This window comes from Nerophis ophidion, linkage group LG16, assembly GCF_033978795.1.
Source record: "Nerophis ophidion isolate RoL-2023_Sa linkage group LG16, RoL_Noph_v1.0, whole genome shotgun sequence".
Taxonomy (NCBI): Eukaryota; Metazoa; Chordata; class Actinopteri; order Syngnathiformes; family Syngnathidae; genus Nerophis; species Nerophis ophidion.
The window spans coordinates 10,052,521-10,067,738 of record NC_084626.1 but is presented as its reverse complement, the minus strand read 5'-3'; the positions used below and the strand labels follow the sequence as shown (position 1 = coordinate 10,067,738).

The following is a 15,218-nucleotide window of genomic DNA, read 5'->3' as shown; positions in this document are numbered from 1 at the left end:
GCATACATATATATACATATATATGCATACATACATATATATATACATATATATGCATACATACATATATATATATATACATATATATGCATACATACATATATATATACATATATATGCATACATACATATATATATACATATATATGCATACATACATATATATATACATATATATGCATACATACATATATATATATACATATATATGCATACATACATATATATATACATATATATGCATACATACATATATATATACATATATATGCATACATACATATATATATACATATATATGCATACATACATATATATATATACATATATATGCATACATACATATATATATACATATATATGCATACATACATATATATATACATATATATGCATACATACATATATACATATATATGCATACATACATATATATATACATATATATGCATACATACATATATATGCATACATACATATATATACATATATATGCATACATAGATATATATACATACATAGATACATACATAGATACATACATACATATACACATATATACATACATACACATGTACATACATATATATAAATACATACATACATATAAATATATATAAAGGATATACATAAATAAAATAAAACACTTGAATTTCAGTGAATTCCAGCTGTAAATATACTCCTCCCCCCTCCCCCAATCACCCGAATTCAGGGGTCTCAAGGTTGGCAAGTTGGTCTCGGTCCACACGTTTGGTCCAGGACCAAACGTATATAATATGAAGCCCATATATATATACATACATATATATATATATATACATACATATACATATATATATATATATATATATATATATATATATATATATAAATATGGGCTTCATATTATATACGTTTGGTCCTGGACCAAACGTGTGGACCGAGACCAAACTTGCCAACCTTGAGATATATATATATATATATATATACATATATATATATATATATGTATGTATGTGTATATATATATATAAAGAAAAGAAAATACTTGAATTTCAGTAAATTCTAGCTGTAAATATACTCCTCCCCCCTCCCCCAATCTCCCGAATTCAGGGATCTCAAGGTTGGCAAGTATGGTCTCGGTCCAGGACTGCGTTCACACTGAACCAAAATAACCCTGCCAGCCGAACAAACGGACCAAAAACGACAAGGCCAAAAAAAAGAGAGCTGTGGGCTACAAGTGAACTCGGACCGCAGTTTGGACAGCTGCTATTTCGTCGTGTGTGGCTGCCGGTACCTTGAATATGGTGTCCTCGTCCTCGTGCTGGGGCGTGTGTCTGGTGGCGTGTTTCCACGGGATCTTGAAGCGCATGGCCTCACGGTCGAGCCACAACAGGCCGGGATATCTGCCACTGTCCACCTGGGCCACTAGCCACGGTTTCAAGCGGACACGTCGCGGCGTGACCGACATGTCGACTGAAAGGGTAAAAAGAACTGCGAATGTAGATTAAACGACAACAGTGTATGTGTTTCTATCGACGCCATTAAACGACGAGCTGACAATTGTGCTGCGTTCAAGCACACTGGGGTCATTTAAAGCAGGTCACATACCTGCCTCAACCAGGAAGTGGCCTCTCCTTTTTCCTGTTGGACTCCGCACCAAATAAAAAAAAGTGGTTGCGTTACGTTGTCGACTTGAGATATCAGCGAGCGAAGCTTAAATGTAAAGTTCACAACACGTTCGTCTTCGACCCGCTTGCTGTTTTTTTGTCCTTCTTCCTGTTTTTACTCGCCCCGCCTACTTCTCAGGCCGAAACTCAGGTACTTTGATGACGTCACAGCAATGACACACCTTTTCCATTGAGTGGCGCGTGGGCCACACACTTAGTGGTGGGCGATACGATACTGTATGTCAGGGGTCACCAACCTTTTTGATACCAAGAGCTACTTCTTGGGTACTGATTAATGCGAAGGGCTACCAGTTTGATACACACTTAAATAAATTGCCAGAAATAGCCAATTTGCTCAATTTACCTTTAATAAATAAATCTATATACATAAAAAAATTGGTATTTCTGTCTGTCATTCAGTCGTACATTTTTTTCCTTTTACGGAAGTTTTTTTGCAGAGCATAAATGATGAAAAAAACACTTAATTGAACGGTTTAAAAGAGGAGAAAACAGGGAAAAATGAAAATTAAATTTTGAAACGTAGTTTATCTTCAATTTCGACTCTTTAAAATTCGAAATTCAACCGAAAAAACGAAGAGAAAAACTAGCTAATTCGAATCTTTTTGAAAAAATTTAAAAAACAATTTATGGAACATCATTAGTCATTTTTCCTGATTAAGATTATTTTTAGAATTTTGATGACATGTTTTAAATAAGTTAAAATCCAATCTGCACTTTGTTAGAATATATAACAAATTGGACCAAGCTATATTTCTAAAGACAAACCATTATTTCTTCTAGATTTTCCAGAACAAACATTTTAAAAGAAATTCAAAAGACTTTAAAATAAGATTTAAATTTGATTCTACAGATTTTCTAGATTTGCCAGAATATATTTTTTTTACTTTTAATCATAATAAGTTTGAAGAAATATTTCACAAATATTCGTCGTCGAAAAAACAGAAGCTAAAATGAAGAATTAGATTAAAATGTATTTATTATTCTTCACAATAAAAAAAATAAATTTACTTGAAAATGTATTTAAATTGTCAGGAAAGAAGAGGAAGGAATTTAAAAGGTATATGTGTTTAAAAATCCTAAAATAATTTTTAAGGTTGTATTTTTTCTCAAAAATTGTCTTTTTGAAAGGTATAAGAAGCAAAGTAAAAAAATAAAGGAATTTATTTAAACAAGTGAAGACCAAGTTTTAAAATATTTTCTTGGATTTTCAAATTCTACTTGAGTTTTGTCTCCCCCTTAGAATTAAAAATGTCGAGCAAAGCGAGTCCAGCTTGCTATTAAATAAATAGAATTTAAAAAATAGAGGCAGCTCACTGGTAAGTGCTGCTATCTGAGCGATTTTTAGAACAGAGCAGCGGGCTACTCATCTGGTCCTTACGGGCTACCTGGTGCACCGCGTTGGTGACCCCTGCTGTAAGTATTGAAAACTTGGCCACGTTTTCATGTGACTAATTACCTGGCGATTTGTCCAGGGTGTACGCCGCCTTCCGCCCGAATGCAGCTGAGATAGGTTCCAGCGACCCCGAACGGGACAAGCGGTAGAAAATGGATGGATGGATGAATGGACAATTACCAAACACAGACAGAGTTTTAAAGGTTAATGTAAATTAAACCTATGATATCATATGACCCACGCACAAGTTTTTAACTCAAAACATTTGTATCTCAAATCAACATTTCTCGTTTCATTGAATTGAAATCAATATAATTGGTGCTTACCATCCCAAATTTTGACATATAGGACGGCTTTGAAAAAGAAAAACTAACCTTTTAGATCAGTGGTTCTCAAATGGGGGTACGCGTACCCCAGGGGGTACTTGAAGGTATGCCAAGGGGTACGTGAGATTTTTAAAAAATATTCTAAAAATAGCAACACTTCACAGATCCTTTATAAATATATTTATTGAATAATACTTCAACAAAATATGAATGTAAGTTCATAAACTGTGAAAATAAATGCAACAATGCAATATTCAGTGTTGACAGCTAGATTTTTTGTGGACATGTTCCATAAATATTGATGTTAAAGATTTCTTTTTTTGTGAAGAAATGCTTAGAATCAAGTTGATGAATCCAGATGGATCTCTATTACAATCCCCAAAGAGGGCACTTTAGGTTGATGATTACTTCTATGTGTAGAAATCTTTATTTATAATGAATCACTTTTTTATTTTTCAACAAGTTTTTTGTTATTTTTATATCTTTTTTTCCAAATAGTTAAAAAAAGACCACTACAAATGAGCAATATTTTGCACTGTTGTACAATTTAATAAATCAGAAACTGATGACATAGTGCTGTATTTTACTTCTTTATCTTTTTTTTTTTTTTCAGCCAAAATGCTTTGCTCTGATTAGGGGGTACTCGAATTAAAAAAAAAAATGTTCACAGAGGGTACATCACTGAAAAAAGGTTGATAACCACTGCTTTAGATAATAAATATTGTATAAAAACAATACAATATAATCAATGCAAAACAACTACAGTAGTTTTATGAAGTAATGTAATAATAATATCCAATCTTAAGTTGGAGAGTGGACTTCTACTGTTATCTCCTTTCAGCTGTCTCTCCGTCAAATATATCATCGGTAGCTTCTACATATTTTCATGGATAAATGTCCGCTGTTTAGATATTTTAACATTCTTGGCTGGCATTACACTAATTCTGCTTTGGTATGGTGCAGACTAGAAGTGCTCTGCTCCAACTGCTTAACCAAGTTAGTTAGCTACACACTGTGTCGTTTTTTAAAAAGTTTGGACACACCTTCTCCGCATTCAATGGGTTTTCTTTATTTTCATGACTATTGGTGTACATTGGTGATTGTCAATGAAGGCATCAAAACTATGAATGAATGCATGTGGAGTTTTGTACCTAACAAAAAAGATGAAATAACCAAAAACATGTTTTGTATTGCAGTTCCTTCAAAATAGCCACCCTTTGCTCTTATTACTGCTTTGTACACTCTTGGCATTCTCTTGACAAGCTTCAGGCACACCTGTAAAGTGAACCCCATTTCAGGTGACTACCTCTTGAAGCTCACACACCCTTTCTTTCTTTCTTTTAGTTTATTTCGAACATGAAAACACTTACAGCATAATACATCACACAATTTCATATCATTTCACTTTACATCATGTCCGAAAAGGTGTAGGAAGAAGCAAAGCTTATTTAATCCTACCCCTTTCCCACTTCAGATCGTTGACAAATATATACATTAATTTACTGACTTCCTTTTGTAGCACAATGACATCCGTGAATGAGTAAAAAAGCAGTTTTGTAATATGTAATTAAGTCAGTCATGATACACATACTGAGACGAAGCATATCTTATTTTCAATAAAGTTGAAAGTGTTTCTCATAATTATTCTTCTGTGTACTTTGTAAGCACTATTAATTTGAACAGCCTCTTAAACTGGATCATATCAGTAAATTGTTTAACTTCTTTACTTAATCCATTCCATAATATAATTTCACATACCGATATGCCTAAGGTTCTAAGTACATGCATACAAATGTTTTAAATTAGATTTTCCTCTAAGGTATATTTATCCTCTTTAGTAGAGAAGAATTGTTGTATATTCTTTGGTAGCAGGTTATAGTTTGCTTAGTAAAAAATTTGAGCAGTTTGCAATTTTACCAAAACATCGAACTTCAGTATTTCTGACTCAATAAATAAATGATTTGTATGTTCTCTATATCCAACATTATGTATTATTCTAGTTGATCTTTTTTGTAGCATGGTTAACGAATCAAGCGCACTGTTGTACAAACCCTGTTTCCATATGAGTTGGGGAATTGTGTTAGATGTAAATATAAACGGAATACAATGATTTGCAAATCCTTTTCAACCCATATTCAATTGAATGCGCGGCAAAGACAAGATATTTGATGTTCAAACTCATAAACTTTATTTTTTTTTGCAAATAATAAATACCGGTAACTTAGAATTTCATGGCTCCAACACATGCCAAAGTAGTTGGGAAAGGGCATGTTCACCTCTGTGTTACATCACCTTTTCTTTTAACAAAACTCAATAAACGTTTGGGAACTGAGGAAACTAATTGTTGAAGCTTTAAAAGTGGAATTCTTTCCCATTCTTTTTTTATGTAGAGCTTCAGTCGTTCAACAGTCCGGGGTCTCCGCTGTCGTATTTTACGCTTCATAATGCGCCACACATTTTTGATCGGAAACAGGTCTGGACTGCAGGCAGGCCAGGAAAGTACTCGACTCTTTTTTTTTTACAAAGCCACGCTGTTGTAACACGTGCTGAATGTGGCTTGGCATTGTCTTGCTGAAATAAGCAGGGTCGTCCATGAAAAACCTGGCACTTAGATGGCGGCATATGTTGTGCCAAAACCTGTATGTACCTTTCAGTATTAATGGTGCCTTCAGAGATGTGTCAGTTACCCATGCCTTGGGCACTAATGCACCTCCATACGATCACAGATGCTGGCTTTTGAACTTTGCATCGATAACAGTCTGGATGGTTCGCTTCCCCTTTGGTCCGGATGACACAATGTCAAATATTTCCAAAAACAATTTGAAATGTGGACTCGTTAGACCACAGAACACTTTTCCACTTTGTATCAGTCCATCTTAGATGATCTTGGGCATAGAGAAGCCGGCGGCGGCGGCGTTTCTGGATGTTGTTGATAAATGGCTTTTGCTTTGCATATGAGAGCTTTAACTTGCACTTACAGATGTAGCGACGAACTGTATTTAGTGACAGTGATTTTCTGAAGTGTTCCTGAGCCCATGTGGTGATATCCTTTAGAAATTGATGTCGGGTTTTGATACTGTGCCATCTGAGGGATCGAAGGTCACGGTCATTCACTGTTGGTTTCCGGCCATGCCACTTGCGTGGAGTGATTCTCCCAGATTCTCTTAACCTTTTGATGATATTGTGGACCGTAGATGTTGAAATCCCTAAATTTCTTGCAACTGCACTTTGAGAAACGTTGTTCTTAAACTGTTTGCCTATTTGCTCACGGAGTTGTGGACAAAGGGGTGTACCTCGCCCCATCCTTTCTTGTGAGAGACTGAGCATTTTTGGGAAGCTGTTTTTATACCCAATCATGGCACCCACCTGTTCCCAATTAGCCTGCACACATGTGGAATGTTCCAAATAAGTGTTTGATGAGCATTCCTCAACTTTATCAGTATTTATTGTCATCAAATTCTAAAGTTGATGAATATTTGCAAAAAACAAAACTAAAACGTGTATCAGTTTGAACATCAAATATGTTGTCTTTGTAGCATATTCAACTGAATCTGGGTTGAAAATGATTTGCAAATCATTGTATTCCGTTTATATTTACATCTAACACAATTTCCCAATTCATATGGAAACGGGGTTTGTAGTTATTTCCCCATATTTTTACACAGCAACTCAGATATGGTAACACTAGTGAGCAGTAGAGAATATGAAGTGATTTTTGGCCCAGGACGTATTTTGCTTTATTCATTTTTGAAATGTTTCTTGCCACCTTATGTTTTATATTTTGTATATGAGATTGCCAGTTAATTTTATCTATTAACACTCCCAAAAATCTGGTTTCTTTTACCCTTTCAATATCTACTTTATCTGTTTGTATTTGTGTATGATTCTCTTTTCTACTGTTACCAAATAACATTATTCTGGTTTTAGTGAGATTAAAGGATAGTCTGTTTTTGTGAAACCATTTGATTAATTTGTTGATTTCTTCTGTTATTTTTTGTATACGCTTCTGTGTGTTCTTTCCTGAACAGAAAGCAGTTGTCGTCTGCAAATAAAACTAACTTTAAGTCCTTTGTAACATTACAAATGTCGTTTATATAAAGATGAAACAATCCTGGTCCCAGTATTGATCCCTGGGGTACACCACAAGATAGATCTAGCTGTGTTGGCATAGTTTCACCCATCTTCACATATTGCTTCCTATTGGTTAGATAGCTTCTTACCCAGTTCAAGACCAAACCTCTGATGCCATATCCTTGCAATTGGTTTATTTAAAATATCATGATTAATTGTGTCAAATGCTTTTGTTAAGTCTATGAATACTGCGGCCGCACATTCTTTACCATCTATTGCATTGGTCATTTCTTATGTTAATTTGATTAATGCTATTGATGTTGAGATATTTGCCCGGAAACCATATTGGTTCTCCACTAGCATTCCATATTTGTTGATAAATACATATGATTGGGTATTGAATAGTTTTGCATGATTTTGGAGAAATGTGGATTCTAGATATATACATATTTGCATTTTCAACATTAATAATATATGCATACAATGCAAATATTAAAAAAAGTAAGATTTTAGTAAAAAAAAATTGTTTTGAGTTTTGTCTTTGTAATTGGTTTTTAAACTTCATTATTTACTTCAAGTTATTGCAGTATGTCTCTATATAAATATATATATATTTTTAATTATATTTGGCCAAAAGTGGCGCATTTCAATTTCTTACACACACTTGTTATTTCATATTTTGGCCAGAAAGGGAGCACTTCAAATTTTTACACACACTTGTCATTTCATATGTTGACCAGAGGGGGGAGACTTTTAAAACCGACAGTGTCCATTTGAATAAACCCTCCTTTTTGAGAACACCCTAATTGTGATAGATTTCACCACCAGGGGTGCAAATGAGACATTCTCTATTAGATGCAATGTTTTTTTGTATTGGGACCATGATTTATTTTCTAACTTGTTCACCGGTCCTCATATGGAAGGCACTTTTCCTTGTTGATGTCTCAAGAAGAGTAGAAATACAAGGAGACACACACACACACACACACACACAAACACACACACACACACACACACACACGGATAAAATAGCAATAATAATAGCAAGACACACCCTGAAACCTTCTCAAAGATTGCCTCATCCCTTGTGGTCGTGTAGTTTCCTCACAATTATGAATGGGTATCACATAAACAAAGTTTGCTGAAAGGCCACACTGATGTTTTAATAATTTAATTTTTTTTTGTAAAAATCAAATTTTTATTTCACTTGGGCATTTCACCAAATCGATGCCATTTAGCATTTCACCAAATCAATGCCATTTGTGCTCCAAACTTTAAATATTTGTTTTTATTAGGCAAAGTATACCACAAATTGATCTGATTACATATTTAATAAATAGTGTTTAAAATATTCATTTTAACTACCGATGCTAGTTTGTTCCCGAACCTTGAACACTGGAAAATAGCAGTTGTTGTCTGTTGTACACCATGCAATATAGTCATTTAAATCCATCCATCCATCCATTTTCTACCGCTTATTCCTTTTGGGGTCGCGGGGGGCGCTGGTGCCTATCCCAGCTACAATTGGGCAGAAGACGGGGTACACCCTGGACAAGTCGCCACCTCATCGCAGGGCCAACACAGATAGACAGACAACATTCACACTCACATTCACACACTAGGGATCACTTAGTGTTGCCAATCAACCTATCCCCAGGTGCATGTCTTTGGAGGTGGGAGGAAGCCGGAGTACCCGGAGGGAACCCATGCATTCACGGGGAGGACATGCAAACTCCACAAAGAAAGATCCCGAGCCCGGGATTGAACCCTGACTACTAAGGACCTTCGTGTTGTGAGGCAGACGCACTAACCCCTCTTCCACTGTGAAGCCTCATTTAAATCCTTTAGTTATATTTCTTCCATATTTATTTCTACACATTACATGCATATTTTATTAAAAAATACAACAACTACAAACCCCAAAACCAGTGGAGTTGGCACTCTGTGTAAATCGTAAATAAAAACAGAATACAATAATTTGCAAATCTTTTTCAACCTATATTCAATTGAATAGACTGCAAAGACAAGATACTTAACGTTCAAACTGGAAAACTTAGTTATTTTTTGCCAATTTTAGCTAATTTGGAATTGGATGTCTGCAACATGTTTCAAAAAAGCTGGCACAAGTGGCAGAAAAGATTGAGAAAGTTGAGAAATGCTCATCGAACACTTATTTGGAACATCCCACAGGTGAACAGGCTAATTGGGAACATAATAAAATAAAGTGAAATTTTACTCCTGTGGAAAAACACTTCATAACATTTATAATACAGTTCAATAGATTAAAATGCAAATACTGGTTGAATATAGCTCTGTTATAATAGTCAATTTGGACCTTGTTTCTTAAAAGAATCAGAATTATTATGAATCAAAGCAAATAATTGGAACTGGAAATGTCCAAATCCAAACAAACTTATTATGTGTCTGGCACATAATATTTCTTTCCAACGACAGCTAAACACAAATTTAGCCCGCATTTAGTGTCAAATCACAAGCCATTTGTTCAGGTAGTAATGTAATTCCGATAGGAACAAATAATGTGGACACAGAGAAAGTTGTCCTGGCTATGCAATGATGCCAGGTGCAGTGTCTGTAGAGCACGTCCACTTATTTTGACTCTGTGTCATCAACACCACTGAGAATAATTGATGTACAGTAAAGCCAACTAACTGGATCCAAGTCATTGGTCTTGCTGCCATTTACCTCACGATCCCTCCTCAACTCTTCCATTAGTTTCCACGGATGTTGGAAAATGTTATGTGTTAGTTTTCAGCTCCCCTTGGATTTTCTGAACAATGTGTGACAGGTCCAAACTCTGTGTGAGAGTCTTCAGTAGCATCTCATCCTCCTGAACCCCACCCATGAACTCTTCATAGGACAGTTCACCTTTAGGGAAAAAGACAGTCAATAGGTTTAGCTACTGTACATGCAATATCGCTGGATAAAATAGCAAATCTTACCATCGCCATTGATGTCAATCTTGTCAAACACTGAGTTTGCAAACTCTTCTGCTTTGGTGTCATCACAAACTCCATTGATTGCATGAATAGACTGTTATCATAACAGAACAGTTAGTTAAATCATGCAACATCTGCTGTCCTTTTCACAACCAGTAGATGTCCCCAAAGTATTGGCAAAAAAACAGTCACGTCCCAGCAGGTTTGAGGTGGGTTCTTTCTGCTGTTCACACAACTCAGACCTCGTCTTTGATTGAGAACCAATGGATCTGAAGGCGTGTTTACACGTGTCTTTTTTTGGGACAGTAAAAGGGATTAAAGTCACTTTGCTCTGCTATGTGGGGTTGTTTTGATAAAGGGTTAGCACAGTCCAAGACCAAAACGACCAGGTCAAACTGGTGGACCGAGACCAATAGAGAGATGGTCTCGAGAGATGCCAGCAGACTCTAGTCCTGAGTGATGCAAGTGCCACACCAACGCACCAGAACACCGGCTATGACGTCACTAAACTGCGTGGCGCTGTTAAGAGAGTGGCTGTACCAGCAACCTGAAGGTTCCTGGTTCAATCCCCAGCTTCTACCAACCTAATCACGTCCGTTGGGTCCTTGAGCAAGGCACCTCACCCTTGCTCCTGATGGGTCGTGACTAGGCCTTGTATGGCAGCTTCCGCCGTCAGTGTGAATGGGTGAATGTGGAAATAGTGTCAAAGCGCTTTGAGTACCTTGAAGGTAGAAAAGCGCTATACAAGTATAACCCATTAACCATTTACATTTAAATACAATTATATCCAGGCGATGCATATCAACACCCTACAGATTGCTGAGTGAAAATCCTCAAAAAACAATATTAAAATATATGAATCCCTTCAAATTAGAAAATCCCAGTAACGCATGGAAGACGTCAGGTTTAGGGTGTGTGGGTTGTCAAACAATGTACAATTCACATATGGCTCGACTTAACGTACTGTATATGCTTAACTGGGAACACTATTTGACCAAATTAAAGTCTAAACACGAACCAGACCACACTCAACTGATTCAAGCAACTGTTTTCGGTCCAGACCAAATTTCAGGACTACAAGTGAGAACACACTGAGAGGTATTTTCTTAATTCACCAAGACACCCATGAAACTTTTTAACATGACTTAAAGGCTCACCTTAATGATGAGAAGTAGCTCATCACGGTCAATGCAGCCACTGCCATCTAGATCATAGAGTTTGAAATACCAGCGAAGTTTCTGATGCACCTCTCCCTTCAGAACCAGGCTGAGAGCAGCCACGTACTCCATGAAATCAATGAAGCCATCCTTTAAAATAAGCATGAGCAATATTTAATCCGACAAATACAGGAACACAGAAAGATGACATTATGTTATGTGCTTCAAACATAATATCAGCATCAAATATTCAACGATTGGAATAAAAAACACTTTCAGGCAATCAGGAATCATTCCCATTCATTTTTGTTATGTTTCTGTTATATTAAGGCAGTGGTTCTCAAATGGGGGTACGCGTACCCCTGGGGGTACTTGTAGGTGTGCCAAGGGGTACGTGAGATTTTTTAAAAATATTCTAAAAATAGCAACAATTCAAAAATCATTTATAAAGATATTTATTGAATAATACTTCAACAAAATATGAATGTAAGTTCATAAACTGTGGAAAGAAATGCAACAATGCAATATTCAGTGTTGAGAGCTAGATTTTTTGTGGACATGTTCCATAAATATTGATGTTAGAGATTTGTTTCTTTGTGAAGAAAATGTTTAGAATTAAGTTCATGAATCCAAATGGATTTCTATTACAATCCCCAAAGAGGGCACTTCAAGTTGAGGATTTCTTCTGTGTGTACAAATCTTTATTTATAATTGAATCACTTGTTTATTTTTCAACAAGTTTTTAGTTATTGTTATATCTTTTTTTCCAAATAGTTAAAAAAAGACCACTACAAATGAGCAATATTTTGCACTGTTATACAATTTAATAAATCTGAAACTGATGACATAGTGCTGTATTTTACTTCTTTATCTCTTTTTTTCCAACCAAAAATGCTTTGCTCTGATTAGGGGGTACTTGAATTAAAAAAATGTTCACAGGGGGTACATCACTGAAAAAAGGTTGAGAACCACTCTATTATATGGTATTGTTTATGTTTCAGGCAGACTTAAGAAGTTCTATTAAGGAACACCCATCCATCCATCCATCCATTTTCTACCGCTTATTCCCTTTCGGGGTCGCGGGGGGCGCTGGCGCCTATCTCAGCTACAAGCGGGCGGAAGGCAGTGTACACCCTGGACAAGTCGCCACCTCATCGCAGGGCCAACACAGATAGACAGACAACATTCACACACTAGGGCCAATTTAGTGTTGCCAATCAACCTATCCCCAGGTGCATGTCTTTGGAAGTGGGAGGAAGCCGGAGTACCCGGAAGGAACCCACGCATTCACGGGGAGAACATGCAAACTCCACACAGAAAGATCCCGAGCCTGGATTTGAACCCAGGACTGCAGGAACTTCGTATTGTGAGGCAGACACACTAACCCCTCTGCCACCGTGAAGCCATTAAGGAACACCATGTACATCAAATATAAAGTCACTTAAATAGGACCCCTACATGTATTTCTTGAATATCGTAGCAAAAAAAGAGTTATTCTACATGGTTCTATCTGAAACGGTTGTACATACAGTCTTAGAGCCAACGCCCTCTGCAGTTTTTTTTAGCATGTGTTTAGCATAACTAGGTTATTTATTTCGAAATGTATAACTGACAAAAAAAGAACAAAAAGAAATGTCTAATGCACAGGATATGCATGCAAACTAGTGTCTACAGACTACACCTAATTAGGAATAATTAATACATTTTTCTTACATTATTCAGATCGAAGGTTGAAAACATTAACTTCACGTAAGCATTTGATGTCTCCGACAGGTTCTTCAGGCCAAAAAACTTCTTGAACTCATAAAAAGAAAGAAGTCCAGACGGGCACTCAGTCATAAATTTCCTGTACCATTGGTGACTCTCACAAGATTTGATATCCTCCACAGCTGAGCCATTGTTTCCCATGTCTCTCTTATTTTCAAATGAAAATCAATAAACTGCACTGTAATGATTATTTCTTTGTGGGTTAGCTCCTCATCCTGCAAAGCATCTGTGAAAAGCTCTTGACGTGGTAATCTACTTTGCTTGCCCACCGAGTCATACCTATTTAAGGAAACCTTAAGGCCAGAGATAACTGACCCTGGAGTATTGGTCCATGCATGCATGTTGTAAATGAAAAGCTGAAACTTTACTATTACTATGCGTGTCTCACAGCCCAAAATCAGCTGGAAAAGGCTCCAGTTCGCCTATGACCATAATCAATATAAGTGGTAAAATATGAGTAACCATGACATCTTGGTCCTTCTGAGGTATTTCTGTGCTCTTAAAGAAAATAATTGCATTACGCTGCACACCCAGTAAGATTTTTTTGCCCTCAAGTGACTCAGATCTGATTTCTCTTGCATGTGAAGTGAATTGTGAATTATATTTATATAGCGCTTTTCTCAAGTGACTCAAAGCACTTTACATTGTGAAACCCAATATCTAAGTTACATTTGAACCAGTGTGGGTGGCACTGAGAGCAGGTGGGTAAAGTGTCTTGCCCAAGGACACAACCGCAGAGACTATGATGGTGGAAGCGGGGATCGAACCTGCAACCCTCAAGTTGCTGGCACGGCCGCTCTACCAACCGAGCTATACTGCCCCACATGTGTCATTTCTGTGCGCAGTATGATCACTTTACTTTTTGCAGGTCTCTTCTTCTTCCTCGTGCAGTTGTTGTCCATCATCTATTTCCTCTAATTTTCCTAAAGGAACTCTCCTGAAGGAATTTATAAAGTTCTATCTATCTATCTATCTATCTAATGGCACAAATCCACCATCTACTTTTTTTTCGTGCTTGTTTATTTGCGGATTTTCTGTCTTCTGTTGAAATGAGCCACTTTATCGAAAAAAAAAGCTACCAGTTACGGTGTCTATCGATTTACGCTGCTGACACATCAAAGTATGATACCTTAAGTTGAGTAATGCTGGTTTAAATACCAAATTAAATATTTAACAAAGACAAGCACTATACAAGTACACCTCATTTATCATTTATCACTTAATAAAATAATCACTTAGTCAGAAGTCAACTCTACATATATGAGAGGTAGCTAATTTCAACAGATCAACTTCCGGTCAACTTCCTTTGTTTACACTTTACCGAACTGTGCATGCAAATGACGTCGAGGCTACTTTTGGGCCATATTGGGGCCTGTGTACGTTCACAATGGAGTCTGATAAGGATAACATTTTACTCGCAGTATTATTGGTCAGGTGGAAGAATCCGATTTGGAAAAAATCCGATTTGGGCCACTTTGGCCTGCAGTGTAAACGTAGTCTTAAAGTGTACGATGTGCAATGGCTTGTGTGGTGTTCTCAAGGTTGATTACTATGCACCCCAGACCTTTTGACAGACAGCTGGTGTGAATGTGCAAGTGCACTTTTGTAATCCTCGTTCCCTGACTCGTTAAGTGTTCTCGCTTTTGCTCAATGCCTACCACTCTCATTCGGCAGACCAAAGTTCCAGTCCCAGGTGGATCAAAAGCAGGGGATAGACCACTCGGCACACACATACAGTGCTTTTATCATACTTCTACAGTCACATCAAGAAACTAATGATTCAGTCTTTAGAATGTATCTTTTGGGGGAAAACTGGAATCTGACTGTACTAGGTGGACTGAGATAAGCTGCACAAATACAGTGATGTCAAATTATTG

The 15,218-nt window shown here is 36.6% G+C and overlaps 2 protein-coding genes across 3 annotated transcripts in view; both read right to left on the bottom strand.

Moving 5' to 3' along the window:
- Positions 1–1,450, bottom strand: part of irf6 (interferon regulatory factor 6) — a 29,090-nt gene extending 27,640 nt beyond the window's left edge. Inside the window, exon 1 of the mRNA XM_061922722.1 lies at positions 1,277–1,450. Coding sequence (XP_061778706.1) covers positions 1,277–1,450 — 174 coding nt within the window. The remainder of the gene's footprint in view (positions 1–1,276) is intronic.
- A 259-nt stretch (positions 1,451–1,709) lies between these two features.
- guca1ab.2 (guanylate cyclase activator 1Ab.2) lies at positions 1,710–13,482 on the bottom strand. 2 transcript variants are annotated; one of them, XM_061922724.1, is made up of 5 exons: positions 13,288–13,482; positions 11,575–11,724; positions 10,421–10,511; positions 10,235–10,346; positions 1,710–1,758 (listed from the first exon to the last, which is right to left on the bottom strand). In XM_061922724.1, exons 1-5 carry the CDS (start codon positions 13,480–13,482, stop codon positions 1,710–1,712), a joined length of 597 nt encoding a protein of 198 aa, XP_061778708.1. The 2 variants fall into 2 exon arrangements, with proteins under 2 accessions (XP_061778708.1, XP_061778709.1); XM_061922725.1 differs by lacking the exon at positions 1,710–1,758 and having other exon boundaries at positions 8,729–10,346.
- Positions 13,483–15,218: the final 1,736 nt, after the last annotated feature.

Coding starts and splice junctions, on each gene's coding strand:
- guca1ab.2 (XM_061922724.1), bottom strand. CDS start 13,482: ATGGGAAACAATGGCTCAGCTGTGGAGGATATCAAATCTTGTGAGAGT. Junction 11,725..13,287: donor CAACCTTCGATCTGAATAAT/GTAAGAAAAATG, acceptor CTTATTTTAAAG/GATGGCTTCATTGATTTCAT. Junction 1,759..10,234: donor GTTCAGAAAATCCAAGGGGA/GCTGAAAACTAA, acceptor GAGTAAAAACAG/GAAGAAGGACAAAAAAACAG.